The sequence below is a fragment of the Mustela lutreola genome, chromosome 3 (assembly GCF_030435805.1).
Source record: "Mustela lutreola isolate mMusLut2 chromosome 3, mMusLut2.pri, whole genome shotgun sequence".
Taxonomy (NCBI): domain Eukaryota; kingdom Metazoa; phylum Chordata; class Mammalia; order Carnivora; family Mustelidae; genus Mustela; species Mustela lutreola.
In genome coordinates this window covers 103,501,097-103,523,418 of record NC_081292.1, presented here as the reverse complement: position 1 = coordinate 103,523,418, position 22,322 = coordinate 103,501,097, and the positions used below count along the sequence as shown (strand labels likewise).

General features: G+C 40.3%; 1 protein-coding gene across 2 annotated transcripts in view; it reads left to right on the top strand.

Annotated features, from left to right (window-relative positions):
• The first annotated feature begins 9,570 nt into the window (after positions 1-9,570).
• The window catches only part of CNTNAP5 (contactin associated protein family member 5), an 842,021-nt gene continuing 829,269 nt past the window's right edge, over positions 9,571-22,322 (top strand). Inside the window, exon 1 of one of the 2 annotated variants that reach the window (XM_059166599.1) lies at positions 9,571-10,066. In XM_059166599.1, the coding sequence (XP_059022582.1) occupies positions 9,985-10,066 (82 nt within the window). In that variant the 5' untranslated portion in view covers positions 9,571-9,984. The remainder of the gene's footprint in view (positions 10,067-22,322) is intronic. The other variant, XM_059166598.1, reaches the window with a different exon arrangement.

The window sequence follows — 22,322 nt, the reverse complement described above, 5'->3', positions numbered from 1 at the left end:
TTCCTCAAAACTGCAGATTATCCTTAATGAAGCCAGTATGTGAAGTTTCTCAAACAGGGCTAGGAGAAAGAGGATATTTATTAGATAGTGATTGATGTGACTTATACGGAAAATAAAAATGGGTCTATATAGAAAAAATACATAATGAAAATGTCCATTTCACTACACATATGAAACACTGAAATTTTTTTCTAAATTATACAGCTTTGAGTGATTTAAAAACTCTAAGTTTTTTATTGAAAGAGAGAGGTAGCATATTTATTTTTTTAATAAAGATAAAAATAATTAAATATAATGGATTTTATTCAATATGCTTGATCATAAACTTTTATTATTTTTGGTCATGCATGATTTCTTAATAGACATAATATCAGAGTTGTAGGGAAAAATTTAAAGAAAGTCATCAACAGATTTGGTTTTATTACATTACCTTCTTTAGCATCCTCTCTCTACCTTCCCCTAAATGAACAATAATTCAGTAACCTACAGTTTCCCACGCTGCTGCTTCAAATCTGCTCTGGGTTTTTTTTTTCTTCCCACTAGTCAACACACCCCCTGCTGGCTCTAGGCTAACATTCATTCTACCTTATTAGAAATGCCAATAAAAAGCAAATTATAGATGTTTTCACTGTATTTTCTATGCTGATTCAAATGCAAAAGGGACAAAAGGACATAAATGCTAGGGATTAGGTTACATAATGAAATAATCCTTTGAAATCAGCTCTTTCTCCTTCCAAATAATGTATTTCCTGAAAAATATACCTTCAAAGAAATTTAAATTTTGTAGAAGAGTTTTCATAGTAGTACTTACCACAAATCCTATGTTCAGATGTCAGCCTGACTGACTTAAAGATCAGGTGAGTACCTGGAACTGAAGAGATTACCTCTGCTCTTCACTAATTTTCTTTAACCAAGTTAGTCATAGCAAGCTGGCTTTAGAGACAGCTGTTCCCTGAGACGTAGAAGCAGGCCAGCAGTAACCCAAATAATTTTTTTTTTAATCATAGAAATCAAATTGTCAGTCTGTCAGTCATATTGGAGAGTAAATGGGCAAGTTAGACACACACACACACACACACACACACACACACACACACGATTAATATATGCATTTCATTTCTAAACATTTGTGGCACTAGTGATGGCATGATAAACCAAAACTCTAAAATCAGAACCATTTCTGATTAATAGCTTTGTGCTTTGGACAATATTACTTAATTTTCACAAGCTTCAGTATCCTTATCTGCCAAATGTAGCTAATGATACTTCCTTCAGAATTTTTCCATGAATTCTAAGAGGAGAAAACAAACCCATAATGCCTACTGCAGGTTGATATTTAATATGTGTTCTGTTTTCCTCTAGAGAACCTAACTAGCAGTGGCTTAAACAATACAGACATTTATTGTTCCAGAGTAGAAATAACTCCGTATTGTCATTAATACCCATGACATGTCTCTGTTTTTGGCCATGTCATTGTCCTGGTCATCCCCTCATATTCCCAAGCTGGCTACTGGAGTTACAAACCTTATGCCCTTGTGAGATAGTAACCATGCTGTGGGAAAGCAGTGGGGATAACAGGATTTTTATTCATGCTTCTCTCCCTTTTGGGAGAAAAAAATTTCTCCTTCCCCTTGAATACTATTGTTCAGAACTGGGCCACAAGGCAAACATCACATAATCACTCTCAAAGGGAAATATACTTGTAAAGGCTTAGTCAAATCATGATTCTTTTGACAGCCTGTTTTGCAATCAAGGAAGAAATTGCAAATGGTTGTTGGTCAAGAAACCAATAATATCTGTCACTTCAATGGACTGGAAAACCATAAACTTAGAGTTTTCTCACCTGTAAACATTCATTACTTATGTTTATATACACTAACTTCTTATTTTGAAATTGAGAGGAGTGTAAGAACCGTGAAGACTGGACCAAGCCAACTCTTTCTAGGGACCCTATTTAAATATTCTATTTATTTATTTATTTATTTATTTATTTATTTATTTGACAGACAGAAATGACAAGCAGGCAGAGAGGCAGGCAGTGAGAGAGGAAGGGAAGCAGGCTCCCTGTTGAGCAGAGAGCCCAATGCTGGGCTCAATCCCAGGACCTTGGGACCATGACCTCATCAGAAGGCAGAGGCTTTAACCCACTGAGCCACTCAGGTACACCCTAGGACACCTACTTAACCAAAAGGAAATAATACATGTCTAGGCACATCAACGTTGCTCAATAAATTAATGTTGGTTAATTTAATTATTGTGATGCCTTTAAATAATGAATTATGTGTACTTCCCATAGAACAGGTAATGTTTTTGGATACTTACATGCATTTTTACTTCAGGGATGAACTAGCAAATAAAATGCATGAGAAATACAGTGGTTAGAGGCTGACTAAATTGTCTTCTTTGGACTAAGGCATGATATTTATAACTTGTGCATATATAACAAAAATGCTTTTACATGTATGATTATATTCACTATGCCAAAATACCTAAACCAGAAATTATCTCAATTTACAGTTATAAAAGCTGACTCTCAAAAGACCAAATTAGGGGCACTTGGGTGGCTCAGTGGGTTAAGCCTCTGCCTTTAGCTCAGGTCATGATCCCAGGGTTCTGGGATCGAGCCCCGCATCAGGCTCTGCTCAGCGGGAAGCCTGCTTCCCCCCTCTCTCTCTGGCTGCCTCTCTGCCTACTTGTGATCTCTCTCTCTGTGTCAAATAAAATCTTTAAAAACAAAAAAAAACAAAAAAAGACCAAATTATTTACTCAGGGTTTTGTACCTGGTAAGCTGCAAAGTCAAAGCTAATGATTGGGGTTTCTGATTCTGAGCTCAGAACTTTTCATTAAACTCCAAACAAGTTTATCCTGAAATACGATATATATCACAAACAACTTCTCAGAGATTGTAAGGAAGATTCCCCTCAGAAAGAGCCAGCAATAAGTGAAGAAGAGAGATCCTTCTCCTTTTTCTTTTTCTTTTTTAAGATTTTATTTACGTAGAGGGGAGAGAGAGCGAGAATGAGCACAAGTTGGAGGGAGGGGCAGAGGGAGAAGCAGACTCCCCGCTGAGTAGAGGGGCTGACAAGGGACTCAATCCCAGGACCCTGGGATCATGACCTGAGCTGAAGGCAGATGCTTAACAACTGAGCCATCCAGGCACCCCAATCTTTTTCTTTTTTAATTTATTTTAAACAACTGTATTTTGAAGCTTATTTTATTTGTTGTTATTATTTATATATTTTTATTTCTTTTCAGTGTTCCAGAATTCATTGTTTATGCACCACACCCAGTGCTCCATGCAATATGTGCCCTCCGTAATACCCACCACCAGGCTCACCGAATCCTCCACCCCCCTCCCAATCCTTTTCTTGATATATGTTTCCAGATACGGCACAGCTGGGATTGTACAAATATAATTAGATGAATACTTTAAAGGGTGGATTCCTCCCCCCAAAATAAATCCAAGTATTTGAGAAATATATGTCTAGGAAAAATGAACTATAAAGATACTAACCTAAACTATATTCCTATTGATTTTGCATGTAATTGACATCTTGATTTACAGGGAAAATAAGAGTAAATGCCCTCAAAGGAGCCTCTGAATTCTGGTGCAGTGGGTGAATAGAGGTGAAGATAGGGGGTAGATGTAGCCTTTTAAAAAGCTGACAAGGTCTTTTTGTATCTAACATGATTCATTCATCAAATATTTTTTGAGGGGTGCCTGGGTGGTTCAGTAGGTTGAAGCCTCTGCCTTCTGCTCAGGTGATGGTCCCAGGGTCTGGGATGGAATCCCACATTGGGCTCTCTGCTCAGCGGGAAGCCTGCTTCCCTTCCTCTCTCTCTGCCTGCCTCTCTGCCTACTTGTGATCTCTGTCAATAAAAAAAAAGTATATATATATATATACACATATATACATGCAGGCTTTCAAATAAAAATATATATATTTATATAAGCCATTTGGCACTTAATCACATGCTAACTTGTACTGTTACCTTAACTTTTTAATGTGTTTACAGCATACTTTTCCAAATCGTTTTTAGCTCCAAGAGAGCAGGAACATTTTTCTTATTTCCTACACCCTTCAGGTATAGCATGTTGCTGACTCCATGCTCCAAATATGTATATTTTATACATATTTACATATTTACATATTAAAATATACATGCAGGCTTTCAAATAAAAAATATATATTTATATTCAATATATTTTTATATTAAAATATATATTTTAATATGTATATATATACACATGTGTATACGCACATGTGTATATATATACATATATACATGCAGGCTTTCAAATAAAAAATATATGTATACATATATATTCATACACTTATATATATACATGTTAAAATATATATTTTAATATAAAAATATATTTAATATAAAAATATATATATATTTTATTTGAAAGCCTGCATGTATGCTGAAGACTAAGAATTTAATGTTCATTGATAAATTACTCCTGAGAAATTACTCAGAGTTAGGAAAACACATGTGAAGAAAAACATTGTACAGAAATCACCAAAAAATTCAAGAGAGATGTGGTAGCTGAATTTGGAGTGGAATGGTGAGTGAAAATTAGCCATTTGGGAAGACGTAGTCCATAGAAGGAAGAAAGAGTAATATGTGTAAACAGCACAACATATTACCAGCTGAGAAACCTGCACTTCAGGTAAAAGTACGTAAAGGGTTGTTCTATCTGCAGGAGACTGATGTTAGAAGATAACTAGTTTTGAGGTCAAGGATGACTATGGTGGTGACGAGACTGAGTGTGAAGTGAAGTGGCACAAGGAGAGAAAAATAGTGGGGAGAGACTCAAGTGAATTGTACTCCGCCTTTGGCTGAGGTCTCTTTGCCTGAATAGAAAAGCCCATCCTGTAAAAGTAGAATTCTGCCTACATGATCCTAAAATGTGACTTCCTATGAGGCAAAGCTACCTGACCTAACCTAATCTGAATAACAATCTCCATGGCCCAGGGTGATTCAAATCCCTTCACCCAAGAAGAGAGAATTACTTCATTATGCCAAATGCAGGTCTTCCTTCCCAGGGGAAGTAATCTTTGTCCGCTTAAAATCTCCTATCACACTTAGTATCTGAGCCATTTGGCACTTAATCACATGCTAACTTGTACTGTTACCTTAACTTTTTAATGTGTTTACAGCATACTTTTCCAAATCGTTTTTTAGCTCCAAGAGAGCAGGAACATTTTTCTTATTTCCTACACCCTTCAGGTATAGCATGTTGCTGACTCCATGCTCCAAAGAGGAAAAAAGAAAAAAAAAATTATTTCTTTAAAATATATATATATATATATTTTTAAGAAATAAAGGTGAAAGGATAAATATTAAATTAACTTTCTGACACATCATTATTTTTAAAAACTCTATTTTAAAGATATGAATGGCAGCAGAAATCATCCTTCCTTCTTTACAACTAACCACAAATATGTGAAGCTGAAATAACCCCAGAATACTGATACTCACAACAGTGTAGCCTATTGTGATCAATGCCAACTCTTCCCCTATATGTGACAGGCACCAATAACGTCACAGTGAATTTGACCTATTAGCTCTCAAAAGATAAAGGAAAAAAGATGAGTGGTTTTCATTTTAAAGTACCATATGGGTGAGAGCCGTTAATTCTGTATGATACTTAACATGTCAATATCTGTCTCCTCTTAGGATAGCATCTGTAAAATGGAGATGGCCAAACATACCTCCTACATGCCTCACAGGTGGATTACAAAATCCATGAGGCAAACCACTTGTTGAATATACCAAGGCTAAGATTCCAGTTGATTATGATTCTTTCCCTTCAGCTCTATTAAAGGGAAAGAAGTAGAAGGACCCAAGGGAAAATTAAAGGGATATGAACACCAAAGCCTGTCCAAGTCATTCCTTTTTTAATATTTTGGACAAAAGTTTGTCTTGAGAAGATGCTCAGATTTATCATTCTAAAATTCAGGCATTTGAGGATTTCAATTATCTGTTTTCCCCCATTTCCTGTTAGCAATCAATCTGCTCTATCTATGCATAATTTTTAAGCTTCTTCAAAGCAAGGCACTCTGCAAGTATGAGTTCTTCTTCTTCTACATAAAGCAACATCGAGGAAACTGATAGATTATTCACCTTCTACTCCAGCATTTGAAAGGTGGATTTATCAAACAAAAAGGTTTACAAAAGAATTTCAAAAGGTAAATATCAGTCTGGCTGAGAACAGTTTTAACAGTGATTAATATTCTGCAGCTAATAAAAACTTGTTGGCAAAATGCCCCCAGAAGATGGCATTGTTTACACTATTGTCTAAAAGGAACAGCTGTTTACCCCTCGCTCCATTCAGAGCTGCAGTATTCTTGCTGAAATGTTAACAAATCTTAGACAAATATCTGCTGTTTAAGGCTCAAAGTTGCTTTGAGAACAGGTGTATTTGAGAGAGAGAGAAAAAAGCTACAACTGTAAATAGGACTTTAAATTAGGTGCAATTTATATAGTATACACTAGGTTTGCATATGGGCATCTAAATGCAGAGTTCTAATACTCACTAATATCTAGAAGATTATTCAGTTTAGGAGCTTCACATAACAATTTCCCTGCTTGTCTTTTAATATATATTTCAAGCACATTTTATTGACATAGGTAGATTCAATTTTAAGACATTGTGACATGAAATGAAGCCCACATCTTCCATAATTTAAAAAAAAATTATTTATCTAATATTTTTGGATTGGTGGACAAGGTAGGATGATGCCCTAGAGCATTACTCACTGAACAAAAAGTTTGTATTCCCTGGGTATCATTTTCCCATTTGTAAAAAGAGAGGTCTTAAAGTTTCAGCAAGGTTATGGAGCTAGGGCAAATTTCACACACTGCTATGGGGGAAGGGGAGTAAACTGCTAACATCATTTTATAGGGCAACTGGAGAGACCTACTAAAGCTGAGGATAATAAGCATGCTTTATGACCCAGAAATTTGACTCCTAAGTACATATTTGGGAAATATTAAGGGACAGGTACAAGAGGGTATTGCTTATGTTAGGGAAAAAAGAAAAAATTCTTTGGAGGAGATCTGTAAGGCTCAGTTACTTTGACTTTTGATTCTTGATTTTGGCTCAGGTCATGATCCCATGGTCATTAGCTCCAGTCCTGCATAGGGCTCTGTAAAGGGCATGAAGCCTGCTTAAGATTCTCTCTCTCTGTCTGCCCTCCCACCCCTAAAAAACAAAACAAAACAAAACAAACAAACAAACAAACAAAAAACAGGAAATAGTCTGTAGATTCATAAGCAGTAGAATTAATGAATAAAGTCGCATATTTATAAAATGAACTATAATACAGCAGTTAAAATGAAAGAATCAGCACCACATGTATCCAAATGCATAAATTCAAAAAGTATAACTTTGAGTAAACTGCAGGTGCAAAATGAAACAGTATGATACCATTTATATGTTGATTAAAGACAACCAAAGTGATACCATATATTGTTTAGGGATGTAAATACTTGTGGTAAATGTATAAAAACATAATGTATAAGAATGAAAAAGAAAGTGTTTACTTCTAGGTATGACAGGAAATAAATGGGATAAGTCAAGAATGCAAAAGCAGCTTAAATTATATTTGTACTATTTTATTTCTTTTAAAACATGTCTAAATGTTAAAGAACATATAAACCTGGATAATGGTGCGTATTTTTTCTAGACTCTCTAGTATGATTAAACTAGCCACGAAGGTGTTTTTTATCTGAAATATTCAAAGGCCAAAGATGGGTGGCAGCTGCTTGGGGCCCCCTGTAGAAGGAGAGGCAGGCCTGGTCAGCTTGACTTTGAACACCAGGCCCCCTCCTTACTCAGACCTCTTTGAACCCCACAGATTTTTGGATCACCTCAGCTTTCATCTGATGTGATTCACCATCTCCTGGAGATGGCTCTTCTTCCACAGGTAAAGCCTAAGCTGGAGAAGTCTTCTGGTCGCCCAAGAATCTAGTAGCTAACAATTATTTTCAGTTAGAAGCTTATAGACAAAGTGCACTGACTGGGGTGGTTTATTTGGTTGCCTTTGGCTCAGGTCATGATCTCTGGGCCCTGGAATTGAGCCCTACCTCCTGCTCACTAAGGAGTCTGCTTCCTCTTCCTCTCTTCCTCTCTTTCCCTCTGCCTATCCCCAACCCCCAATGGTGCTCTCTCTTTCTCAAATAAATAAAATCTTGAAGAAGAAGAAGAAGAGGAGGAGGAGGAGGAGGAGTTTACAGACAAGAGAGTCATTTTAAGTGACAGAATTCTTTCTTTGATAAAATAATGGTGTCACAAATCCAATTGTCATTCAAATTACCTTTTAGTATTCCAGAGCAGAGAGTCCAGTCCTAACCAAAACCACTTATTAACCTCAAGATTCACGCAGAAGCTGCATGAAACCCAACTCAATCCGCTATTCCCTGTTCATCTGATAGGGGAAGACCAAAGGTTATTGTCAGGAATCTATAATGTGAAATAAGTCTGCCTGGGCGCTGCTGCTGCCTGGGGAAGGGGGGTGGGGGTGGGGGGAAGAGGAGACATCCACTTCCTCTGAAGTGACTCTACCCCAACTTAATTTTAAGCTTCACGTAGGAGAAATCATTATGGTCTCTCATTTTGTTAAGGTTTGACAGCTCTCTGACAGCTTCCAATAAAAACAAAATAAAATTGATTTATGGTAAAGCAGGAGAATCCCCAGATGTAAACTAGAAGCCAAAGAGAGAACCAGAATTTCCAACAGGAAGCTTCTAGGAAGGAACCAGAACTACTCTTTACCCCCTTTTAAATTTTAATTCTTCCATGGCGGGGGTGGGGGGTGGGGGGTGAAGGCGGGCCCAGATTTCCAATCTTAGAAGCCAGCCAGGACCCCCGGCCTGACTCCCATCATTTGTCACTGAGAGACCGAATTTTTCTCTCCCTCTTTCGGGAACGTAAAGCCCTGAACACCTTGCAGTACTCGACCCAAGCTACATGCTAACAGCTAAGAGCGAAGTGTGGATGTGGTCGCCCTAAAAGTGCGAGCGACGGAGTGGGGCGCAGGGTTGAAGACCAGGGACTCGGCTGTAACGTCAAACAGTTAAACCAGAAATCCCAATATCATCAATACCCATCGGCCAAGTAGGAAATAAACACGGGGTTGAAAATCGCTCATCATTTAATAATTCAAGTGTTCCCTCTCCTCTCAAAAAAAAAAAAAAAAAAAAAAAAAGGCATCTCGTTAGCTCGTTGCTAAGCTTTCCATGGGAAATTCGCTCTTGCTGATGTGTTCTGTCTTCCAACTCCTTTCAGCATCACTCGGACAGCAATGTTCTTGGAAAACCTGGTTGAAATGTCTTCGCTGCACCCCCCATCGAGGGCGGGTGGGGAGGCAGAGGAAGGGTAGCGCAGGGAGGGGATCGAGGCGCGCCCGCGGGAGAGGGACCCCCACCCCGGCCGCCGGAGCGCACCGCCGCGGCGCGGGGCCTGGAGCCAGGGCGCCGGAGCGCGCAGAGGACCCGCCCAGACCGCTCTTATGAGAGCGCGGGGCGGGCCTGGCCGGGGGCGGTGCCGCGCGCCTAGCTCGCCTATAAGGAGCGGCCGGCCCGGGTGCAGATCCCAGCGCCGGCGGCCGAGGTGCAGGGGCTGTCTGTCGGGCTTGGCGCCTCGTGTTGCAGCGGGCTTTGGATTTGCACCTTTAAGGAGGGGGAGAAGAGGAAGAGGCGGGCGAGGAGGGCGAGTACAGCAAGCGGCAGTTGCGGGGACCGTAGCTTCAGCCGCAGCTCAGAGGCAGAGCCCGCTACCTTTTCGGTGGAGCGTCTGGACACGGGATGGAGTGAAGCCGCGAGTGCCTCTCCTAGGGGGGGTGGGAGGGGGTCAGGCGGTGCCGAAGAGAGGGAGAGAGAGAGGGAGAGAGAGAGCGAGCAGAAGAAGAAGCCGCGGCTGGCGCCTGCGAATTTGGGATTCGATTGGGAGGGACCGCTTACTCGGGGGAAATGGATTCTGTACCAAGGCTGACCAGCGTTTTCACTTTGCTGTTCTCCGGCTTGTGGCATTTAGGATTAACAGCGACAAATTGTGAGTACCAGGAGCTGGGGGCGGGTAGGTGAGATGGGAAACGCCAGCGTTGGGGAGACACACTCAGCTGTCCAAGCATGTTCAATTGTGACTGCCCTGAACAGAGAGGAAGGGGGGAAGTGCTGATTGGTGTGGTTCTAGCACTCAAACCATCCCAAAAGTTAGCAGAGCTCGGATGAGCCAGTCCCGCTGAATTTCCTGCCCTTTTTCCCGAATCGCAAAGTTCGGGGGAGAAGGGAAGGTTTCTCTTCCCCGTGCCTCACACCAGGTCCGTGTTCTTCGCCTGCCTGGTCTCCGCCAAAGCTTTTCCGGAGAAGGGCCCCGGATTCGGATTGTATGCACTGAAGGCTGAGCTTCCAGAGATAGAGATGCTCCCAGCCACCGCACTCGGTGACAGTGGCTCATCTCTGAATGCGGCTGCCTGGGATTTGCAATATACCCAGTACCTCACTAGACATGGCTTTCAGCTCTCCCGTAGGCAGGAGGCTTCAGTTGGGGTATCCTGCAACCAATAGGCATCGGTTTAATAGGATTGGGAGTTTTGGCCTAAGAGTCATGGCCCAATGTAGTCAAACCACAAGATCAATGGCTGCCCCTGTTACAGGAGGAAGAGCTTTGATGCACACTCCACCCCCAAAATCTTTGTGCCAAAGAACACATAATGAGTATGCACTAAGTGTACACTGTCGTCCAAGCTCTAACCTCAGCAAGTGCAGGGCATTTAATTTAATAGGCAGGAAGGCTGGACACCTGGGGATCCACCACCTGCACTGTGTATTTAAAGAACCCAGTTCCTCAAAGTTGAATAAATCGCTAGAGCCATCAGAGGTTCAAGCTCAATTGCTCAGCTGCCTCTCTAGGCAGAGAGAGGGAAGTTTTTCCAGCTTGGAAACTCCTAAATGAGAAAGAACGCAATTAAGCCATCTGTGTTTTTTCCAGAGATGTTTTATCAAGGTTCCTTGAGTTTCTGGGCTTGCTCCTCTGTCTGCTACCTCCCAACTCCCAGGAACCTCTGAAATGCTTAACTGTACTGGAACATAACACCACTTTAAGAGAAAGATAGAAAGACTACTTAGTACTTGTGAGTCCCTCTACATCACTTCCCACACTCAGGTTCAAGAGGACCTGGTGTAAGAGATACTCATACTCAACCCAGAGTTGCTCCTCAAGGGAAGACAATTAGACAAATGTTGTTTAGTGAAAATGGTCCAAAAAAGAGCCAGTGTTTCTGTGATTGGAAGTTTTGGAGGTTCAGAATCCATCCTTAGTGGTAATGTCTTATAAAGATTGTATTAAAGTTTCTATTCTAAAGGAGTGAGGTCAACCTCTCTAAAAGGGAGGAGCCAGAGGGACTTAGTATAGAAATCATTTCAGATAATAGGTAGGACAAGGTTAGAATCTGAAGTTTCTTTTCCTCCTCCTCACCTCTCTCCTCTTCCCCTCCCCCTCCTCCTCCTCTTCCTCTTCCTCTTCTTAAGTGAAATTGTTCCCATAGTGCTTTAGAAAAACATCTAAGCGGTTTAGTTAGAGGAAGTTAGGCATGGTGCTGAGCTAGCCTCTCTACCTCCTAAAACACTAGAGGTCAGTATTGTCCTAATGATGCAAAGGTATAGCTGCAAAAGAGCTGTTTTTCCGTTAGCACATTTACCTATCTGGAAATAGTGAATATTTTGAAGATCCATAAAGGTGGGGCGAGGAATAAGGGTAAAATAGATAGAACATACCCTACAGGAATATGGTTGGGGCTTCCTTATGTAGCACCTTTTCTTAAGAGCAAGGAAATAAATAAATTGTAGAATGCCAGTTTGTGTAAATTAACTGAATTATGGTTAATATGTTTTAATAATGCTCATAAAACCTAAATGGCGTGGATTTAAGACTCATGTTTATCATTACTGATGCAGCAATAAAGCTAATTCTCAACATTTCAAATGAAACTTTGTGGTAATGAGCTTTAGTATTTCATCAGTGACAGTTTAATTTTCTTATTTCCAATCAACAATTCAATTGAATGCATGCTACTTGCTAAATATTTTAGGGTCAGTGTTCTTAAAGAATAATGATGAATGTTTTTTTATTATGGTGAACAAAATGTATTAGTTCAGTAGCATGGCCGCAGAAAATTTCTTCTCAACTCAGTTTATCTCGGTGATCTTCAGAAACAGTGATGCAGAACCTCTAAGAGAAAAACATTAGCATTTCACAATTCTTCCCGACTTCAATTGTCCACATACTTTATCCATTAAATTTAAGGCTTTGATATACTATTTATCTACAGTCCATGAACATTTATATGCATGTATTGAAGAAGATAAATCTCCTTTCAAATAGTCAATTTGTATAAGTATACAGATTACTTGGAGAATTTTTTTTCAAGATTTTTATTTTTTGAGATAACATTTTATGTCATTTGTGAAAGTATCCCTAAACATGAGTTATTTACGCAAGATGCTCCGTGGTATCTAAGTATACCTGTGACCTTTGTTCAAATAAAAATAACTTTTAATTGTTTGTATTATTCTAAAAATAGTGTGTTGTTATTACTGTTGCATATAGAATGTATATGTATGCGTGTGTTTAATTTTCTTATAATCTGACCAAAACTTGGGCATTTGTCTGTAAGAGAGAAATGAATGCTTACCCATTATGGATTTTGTAAGTTTCTAATTAAACAAAATTAAAATAAAGTCAGGTTAGAAGGCCAGCTACAGAATAGGTATTATGAATCTGTGCAGAGAACATAATTACCAACCAGTAATAAAAACTGTGGAAATTCCCCCATTCCAGATTTTCAGGATATTAAGTAGCTACAACATTTCCTTTGGGTTTACCCTGAGGGAATTAGTTAATTTCGAATGTAGCTATGATAGGCCACTGTTAAATGAAAAACCATTTTACATGTGATATCAACTCCTTTGGCACAAGAAGAAACAATGTAACTTGAGGATAGCTGGTTCAAATGAAACTAGGAGTTTGAAATGCTGATGGGTTTTAGCCCTGGTTATGCCACAGCTAACACATTGAATGTCTGTGCACTTATGCAACTTTGCCATGCTCACAGGCTTGGATATAAAACAGCAACTGAGATATGTATCTTCTCCCAAACAGAACAGCAGTTCAGTATTTTACTAAGGAGATTCTTCAAATATTAATTATGTGGAAAGACTATGATAATGCAAGAAATTGCATTCAGAAGATAAGAGCAATGCAGGATACTTACAAGGGTCACTCTTCACTTTATTTTTGCCAATATTCAGATGTTACGTGATTATGACTGCCTTAATTTTAACCTAATGAGTCACTTGGATCTTCAAGCATCTTAACTGTTTGGTGCTACATACCATTCACAGAGATAACAGCCTTGAGAAAGAAATCAGAAACTCTTTATTCTATGATGATGCCTTTCATCACAGAAAGAACCTCATGTAAAATATACAAGGATGTCAATCATAGTCATAAACATCTTTAAATAAAGAGAATGCAATATTCCTTGAGTTATCTGAAGCTTATGCACAAACCCAATCAATAGGTAATATTATAAATAAACAAATACCAGGCTGACTTTTTTCAGCAGGGAAGTGTTTGCGGTATACTTTTCTGACAATTATAGTCAGCAGAAGTGAAGGAAGCACTAGAATGCTCATTTGGAAGAGAGTCCTAAAGATTTTCCCATGGTTGAATAGGCTTGTCTTTGACAATCCATGTGAACTCTCTTTCTCTTCAATCCCTCAGAGCCCACATCTCCAAACCAGATTCGTATTTCCACTATTGGAACATGTAAATGAAAAACTAGAAAAGCAATGTCCATACCAGGGTACAGAATTATGAGAGAATTAGCTTCCATTAGAATGACATCACTCCAGCCCCTATTCTCTAAATTGAAGTTTTCTTTCTTTCTTTTTTCCCCCTGCTCTTCCCAGTTTCTTCATCTTTCTTTAATAGGACCCAGTTCTCCTTACCTACATCTCCTTACTTTTCAGTGCTCATTTGTTACAAAACGAAGATTTATGATACCATTTGAAATGTTCCGAAAAGCTTTAGTTGGTGATCCAAAGCCCTTCAGTTTGTATGCCGGAACTCTGCTGAAATATGCCTTGTCTATATACAAAGCTAATTATCCTCACTAGTTAGGAGGGTGGGGAGAGGGTCTAGTTACCACAAAGATCATAATACAATAGTCATTCACTCACTGGACCTTTGTTTTGAAGATTCAGTGTATTCATTTGGAGCTAATAGTGGCATTTTTAATACCTAAGGGAAGCTGTCTTCATTCATCAAAACTCTTGACACTTTCCGGAAAGTGTCCTTGAGAAGGTCATTGACTTATCCCAATGATTGTTGTGGATTAATTGAAAGAGTTGGATCATATGGTGATTAAGGTCCTATCTAGTCCTAATGTATTTATGTCTTTACTGATGTTACCCACTTACTGGTCATTCCATTTGGATACTTCTGGGATGGTCATATTCTAAATTGTTAAGCAATTATATTTAGAATAACAACATAATAGGGTTTTAATTCCTAATAACTCCCAATAATTGTATCTCTCACTTCATATGCCGTGGGCACATAATTTGGCAAGGCATTGCAGCTAGGTAGACTTTATTAAATTCAGTTTACAGATGAGTAAATTTAAGGTTAATAGAAGTTAATAATTTCCCCAGGATCATAAAGGTATGATCCTATGAAAAAAAAAAAAATCAGGATCTGGACCTCTGTCTGTCTCCAAAGATCAGAGTCTGCAAGATATGAAATTAATTCCCATGCATTCAGTTCGGGGTTGTGTGTGAGCTGGCAAGTTGCATTGTGATCCCTATGGTTAGTCTCTGTAGCTCTATCCATAGCAAAGGGCAGGAAGGTAACATTTTCCACCAGAGCCAACACCTGAGTTATACCTTATCAAAACAAAACAAAACAAAATTGGAATGTAGATTTGATGCAAAATGCCTAATATCACAATGGTCAAAAATAAGAGGCCACATATTTGTATGATCATCAGACGCTTTAATTTTATTTTACAAGTTTTAATAAAAAACTGGATGGGGAAGGGCATAGCCTTGATGAAGACTTGTGACCACACACACGCTACCATGAAATCTACCTCTGTTAGCATCATGTCTTCTCAGTCTCTAGGATGAGATCAAATGTATTAATTAAATAGTAGGTATGAGCTCCTTCTCCCTGCACAGGGCTCTTCTAATCTGGCCCTACCTAATGGTCTAAACTGCATGTCCACGGTTCCTGCCCTGTCCTCTAATTTCCAATTTGGGAACTCCACATTCTACAAACAAGCCATGCTGTCCTGCATCTCCCTTGCATTTATTTGTGTATGCTATCTGTTTGATCTAGTTACCCTTTTCTAGTTTTTACACACCCTAATTTTCTCCCAGTTACACACACACACACATACACACACACACAGGCTTTCCCCACACTGGGCCAAATGCCCCTATGTATGACTTAGTATATTTCCATAGCACTTTCTTAAAATCCTTGTCTTCTTGAGTAGTTGCAAAGCTCCCTGATTATCATATTTCATTTCAATGTCTGTATTCAATACATAAAACATTAGGTGAATGAGTGGATGAGAGAAGTAGTGAATGGTTTCTAACTAAGAAGTTTAATTTGTAAGCTAAAATAATCTTTCTATGGCCCTGTTGCTAGAGTCTTAAATTTATTTGGTTTATTTTATTTTTAACTGGCAAGTATCACTTATTCTTGTTCTGGAAATGCTAAGATCTGACCTCAGAACCAAGTTTGATCTAATTTTATTAACTTGCTTTTGCGATTTTAATGAACATTTCCTATAGAGCTGAAAGTACACAAATATATAGCTATAAAAAATCTTTCTTCATGGTCCAGCATTCAGCATAAAAAAGAAAAGTTTAAATGTTGTTTTATAGGGCATTTGTACTAAATTACTGGAAAGATTATATTTTATTGCAAGCCGACAACATGACCTCGATAACACTATCCTGAGCCTCTGATATCCTCTCTCTAAGCTGTGGTTGGAAGATTCAGTGTCAATACTTCATGTGTGCTACTCATTTGAAAAACTTACTGAAGAAGTGTCTCCCAACTAAAGGCTTTCCTTACTAAACTCAAGTTTTTCTAGAAACAGGAGAAATAGAGATAAATCAGAAGAACTGTCCATGATCTCAAGGAACTTTGAACATGGACAACCAGAAAAATAAATCTTTAATCACATCAATGTGATAAATGTTGTAGAATAGGTAAGTGCCAGGTGTAATATGAGGCACCAAATGAGCATCTCACACTGGCTGGGGTGTCAAGGCAGGGGAGTGAGATGGAAGGTGATACTTGAACAAAGTCGGACTTCACTCACTGCAGAAATGGGGAGAGGTTCTCACAGGCTTTTTTTGGTGGAGGCTTAAGGGGGAGACCTGTTGTAGGGACTACTTGCGAGAGTGGCCTATAGGGAGAGGGCTAGAAAAAGAAATGAGGAGGCGCCTGGGTGGCTCAGTTGTTTGGGAGACTGCCTTCAGCTCAGGTGGTGATCCTTGAGTCCCAGGATCCAGTCCTGTTTCAGGCTCCCTGCTCCGCAGGGAGTCTGCTTCTCCCTCTGACCCTCCTCCCTCTCATGTTCTCTCTTGCTTTCTATTGCTCTCATTCACTCTGTCTCTCTCTCTCTCTCTCAAATAAATAAATCTTTTAAAAAAAGAAAAAAGAAATGAGGGAAATTGGTAAGTGTGGGGGATCTTGTTTTTACTGTCAAACTATGAAGCTTCACTGAAGGATTTTGTGTATGTAATTAGATAATACATAATCAGATACTTGATTTAAAAAAAATCACCACGTGAGGGGTAGACTGGCCCAGGCCAACACTAGCAGCAAGAAAACTAGTTGAGCGCTTAGCTTATCACAGTAAGTGATAAGCTTATTATCAAGTGGTAAGAGCCTGAAGAAGGAGGTTTCAGAATCTGCAAAGGTCACAAAAAACCAGAAAGAAAATAATGGCCAAGTACATTGAAACCAGGGGTATATAAACTAGTAAACTCACAGAAGGGCCAGATTTGTGGTTAAAATGTATGCTATTGCTGCTCCCATTGTTTTTGACAAATGAGGGCCATAGATGCTAGAGAAGGTGCTCTGTTCTCTGAAATGAAGTTCTTCTCTGGGAATACCAAACGACCATATTCTCAGAGCAGTATATTTCATATTTGCATGACACTATATAGCATATGCTGTCTGTATCCATCATTCTGATGCATCCTCTAGTCTGTAAATTACACCAATTTTTGTCAGCAGAGTGAGAACTAGTCATTAAGAAGTGTGTAATTAAACCTCAGTGTTTCTGTTCTTGATCCCCTTCTGGCAGGGGGTAAACCAGGGATCACTCCTACCAGTGGTTGCTCTTTGGAAAGAGAAACAAATGTAAGCTGGGTGTGCCACGTTGATTTGCTATCATTGGTAATTGATTTGCTGGCATAAATTCCAAGTCTCTACATTTCTAATTGCTTTTGTGCATATTCTTGGGGGTTGATTAATGCCATCTGTTCACTGGATCAGCTGCATTGATTGAGTTTTAAAGGATGACAACAGTAATGTTGAATATGGAGGGGGGATACGAAAGGGAAATGCCAAAACACACTCATGATGTATTTTATTTTTAACCATCCACCTTTGGAAGCAGAAATATCCCTTTGAAGACAATCCAAGGCAAATAGCAGTTTAAAGAAATTCACCTAACAGACAGATGCTTGTAGGTGTTAGTCTAGGCCACTGTTTGCTGAATATACATGTTCAGTTCTCTCTCGCTCTGCCCCCTGCCCCATCCCTCTCTCCCCCGTCTCTTGCTTTCTCTTCCTCCCTTTCCCACCCCTCTCTCCGTCATGTGGCCATGTATTTTTGGTATTATCACTGGCTCTTCCCTGTGTTCATGATTGTGTTCAGATGTCAGAGGACGGGAGAAAAAAAAAAAAAAGTCTGTTGGATTCAAGTGTTTCCTTGTTATAAACTACGTGGGCACAGTCACCAAATGTGATGAAGCCTTCCATCAAGGCCTATTCTAAGGGTAGGCCTGACAGGGATCTGCCACCCACAGGACACTTGGGAAAGCCCACTTGATTCTAACACCCCCTACCCATCTGTCCCCAAACAACTCTTCCGCTAGCTCCATCAGTGCTCTGAATTTGTAAATACGAGAGAAAGACTTTCAGTGCACGGAGATAAGCCTTAAGACACAAAGCGCCCTCTCCCCCCCCCCCCCCACCGGAAAGAAAATATAGGGATGCCTGTGTATCTGAGCTATTCTTGACTGAGAGGAGCAGACCTTTTTCCAGAAAACAAAACAAACAAAAATTTATTGGCAGAGAAAATGCTGGGTACCTGAAGGAGACGAAGAGACTATTCTGAGTGGAAGAAGGACAAATAATAGGGATGTTCACGGTATCTAAGACAAGTGTTGCCAACTTCTGATTTTGCGCAGGATCCTCCATATTCCAAGCAGGTGGGCAACAGGGAGGTAGTTGAAGGAGAGTGGAAGGGTGTAGGTCATCAGTTATGATACATATTAGGGCAAAAATGTTTCCATTCTCAAGCAAAGGTTGAAGAGCTCACTCTCCCTTCATCTGGGTGAGCAGAGAGCTGAGTGATTGCCCAGGCAGATGGAAACTTGTTCTCATTTTAACTCCAATGTCAAGAGGACTGTGGGAAGAATCTTTTTCCACCTGACAAAAACATGCCTGTCTGGATTCCTCACTTGATTCCTGAACTCTGTCAGGGTATGACCACTGCTTCTGGGCTGTGGCCAGTGAACATGCTCACTAAAAAGCTCACAAAGGGAGCCTTCTAAGAGAGTGGAATGGGTGTTTATCTAGAAAAATAAGGAGCACATTTCCAGGACAGTGATTAGACCCTCGCAGATATTGTCAGCATGATGGGAGAAGTGTCCTTGATTAGACCTTGAGAAAAGCCAGTGAACTGGGGCAGGATTACGTGTGAAGCTTTCCCAGTGTCTGAAGCAGAAGGCTCAGGCAAGAGTTTGGGAGCTGTTCTTCTCACGCACTGCTGAAGCTGCACTGGGTGAATAAATAATAGACATGCTCTTACTGCTGTTGAGTTAAAAATCAGGTACTGGTACAATGATTGGTGTATTGTAAGTGCTTCTTCCATTTTCAAGTGAATCATTCATTCATTCATTGATTCAAAAAATGTTATGAAATGCCTGCTGTGCATTCATTTTTGTGTGCATTCCTAAAGCCTTTGTTTATTGATTGTTCGCTGATGGACTATTAGGATTGCTGTCCAATAGTATCTCTTCACAACAAGATGGTACTATGGTCCTGTAGCCCCTCTGCTCTGTTCTTGATCAATTTCTTTTCTTTTCTTTTTTTTTTTTTTTAAGATTTTATTTATGTGACAGAGATCACAAGTAGACAGAGAGGCAGGCAGAGAGAGAGAGAGGGAAGCAGGCTCCCTGCTGAGCAGAGAGCTCGATGGGGGATCGATCCCAGGACCCTGAGATCATGACCTGAGCCAAAGGCAGAGGCTTAACCCACTGAGCCACCCACCCCTTTTGATCAATTTCGTAAGCAGCCTTTCCTAGTCCCAGATCTTGTCTCTCTGCTTCCTTGTCTTCAGTGTTTCTTCCCCTTTGCCCCAATGCCCCTGCTTCCTGAGACTCCTTCTTTTTCTTACCCCTTGTCCCATCACTCCCTTCTTCTGCTCTTTTCCTCCTCCTTTCTCAGTTCTCTCTCTATCGCTGCCTCTCTTCCTCCACTCAGCCTATCTCAATCAGCAAATACTAAATGACTCCTCTTTATGTGTTATGGCTGGTGCTAACACTTTTCAGACTTTTCCTTTGAAGTGCCACTCACCACAATAAATAAATAAATAAATAAAGACACACATACATGATAAATAAATAAATAAATAAATAAAGTGCAGGAAGACCCAGGAGATTCTCAGTTCCTCCTCAAGTAGTCACTGAAGCATGTAATTTCTTGAATTTTTGTCTTAAGCCTCAGACACATTTGCATTCTGCTCTACATTATAGTCATGTTTATATTACGATAAAAAATAGCTTCTCAAGATCTCCAATTAAAAATTGATGGGCAAAGTTGATTCACTTAACCCATGGCAGAGGGCCGCATACACCCGGAGGCTCAGGTCTGAGCTTTTTAGCTTCTCTCCCTGCATCTGCCTTCCAGGGTTCCTATGTGAAGGAGAACAACTGCCTTGTCTCTCCTTGGAACAGCAGTTTCCTTTGCCATCAGCTATGACAGTTCTGTGAGCTGCACATTACGATTAATCAATAATGGGAGGTGAGAAGGGCTTATCAATTCACAGGAAGAAAAGAAACCCACAGCCTATGAAATGAACGGAAAAGGAGCTGTTTGTAGGGGCTGTGGGCAAGCAGTCTGCCTGGCCCACTCCAGGTCTAGGCTGCACCCCAATATTCTGCCACGTGCATGAAGTTTACCTTTGAGTGAATGAGCTCTGCCAGGTTACAGGATTGGGGTCAACAGGGGCAGATTCTTTCTGATTGGAGACAGGCTGAGCTCACCAGGATATTAAAAGAGAGATTAATGCCTCTCATTCTACAACAATCAGGAACCTTTTGACACAATCAAAAGAAATGAATCCAGTAGATTGGAATGTTGGAACCCTGGAGATTAGAGATAAAGTGAAGTAATGTGTTTCTTCATTGGCAGGGTTTCCAAACCTCCACTGGGTGCCAGGAGGATGCCTTATGAGGTCTCCTCCTATTCCTAACCACAGCCATTGTCTTCTCCATTACAGACTGAGGATGTGCTGGCTTGAATGGTCAGGTTATTTACACAAGATCAAATAGCTGGGAGGTGGTCACACTGGGATCATAGTCCATGTTTCCCTGACTGAGAAGTCTGTGCTTGCTTTTCTCTGTTTGCTGTTTCCTTGAACCCAAACCCAAGGCTGAGCCATCCTTAAACTCAAGTTGATGTTCAGCCTTGCAGAGCAAGCCTTCTCTCTGATGCAGGATGAGAAAACCCTTGTCAGGGTAGACCTACAGATTCCTCCCAATCTGCCAATCTTTTCCTAATTTTCAGGCCATCTTTTCCCCTACATCTAGAAATCCCTGTGGCAAACAGCTCCTGTATATCTAACAATTTGTAAAAGTTGAAAAGTTGTATTACTCATTAAAGCTTGTGCCATCAGATCTCTGTGGCCAGGCTCCAAACCTATCACTAATGGTATTGTGGATTCCATGATCAGTGTCTGCTCCTTTGAGATCTTCCTCATAAGTGCAGTATTTTTTTTTTAATCTGTATCATACTGTATTGCTCCTAGAATTTGTTAGGTGGGTTCATTCGTTTGTTCTTTCTTCCTTTCTTTCTATCCATCCTTCCTTCCTTCTTTCCATGTGAGTAAAAAAACCCTATTTGTGATACTTAGGTCTGGTTCGAATAAGGCAAGGATTGGATGGCCTTCAGATCTGTTCTGCATCTTTGGGCTACAGAGTTCAAGCTGCTTTAAAGCCCAAACACAGCCCCAAATCTCCTTCCATCCAGTGGGTGTAGATGGGAAGGTGGGTTTAACTGGTGTATATACTGTACCATTATTCTTTGCCACAGACTAGGTGTGATGATGAGCCTCTGCCTTGCTGTCCTTGTAGTGTCTGCTTGTAGAAGAAGACCAGCCCATGAGGGAAATGGCTGTGTGGAAAACCAGGCCAGGCAATGGTTTGCTTTATTCTCCGGCTCTCCTGCACTTATCCCTGCAGTCTGGCTGCCGCTTGCCTTGGCTGTGTGTTATGTCTTTGTGTGTCTCCTTTGTCTTCTTTTTCATCTATTTTCTTGGCTCAGTGGACCTTTATGCTTGGGTTTAGAGAGGCCGAGGAACTCGTCTGATGGCCCACTGCCTTGCAGTCTCACCTCTCTTCTCGATCCATGGCAGTCGGAAGGGAAAGGAAATGGAGAATTCGGAAGTCACTCACACAGAGGCAATGCAGAGATGCTGTGTTCTAGCTCTCGGAAAGAATAAGGCCCTTTGTACTCAAACTTAGTTCATAAGCAGGAATTTTTGTCTTCCAAAATGAACTCTTACGTAGACTTTCTGGACACAAAAGAAATGACCAAGATTGCTGTTTGGGGGAGATGGGGTGAGGCCCTGCTCAGTCTCCTCTTCTCTTTCTGATTCTTCATAGAAGTGAAGCCTCCAGCTTACTTGCAGGTATCTCTAAATTTGTAATTGTATGCAGATGTGATTAGGCATAGGGAAATTTTGAGGAGTCGGGGGACAGTGCCCTCCATGG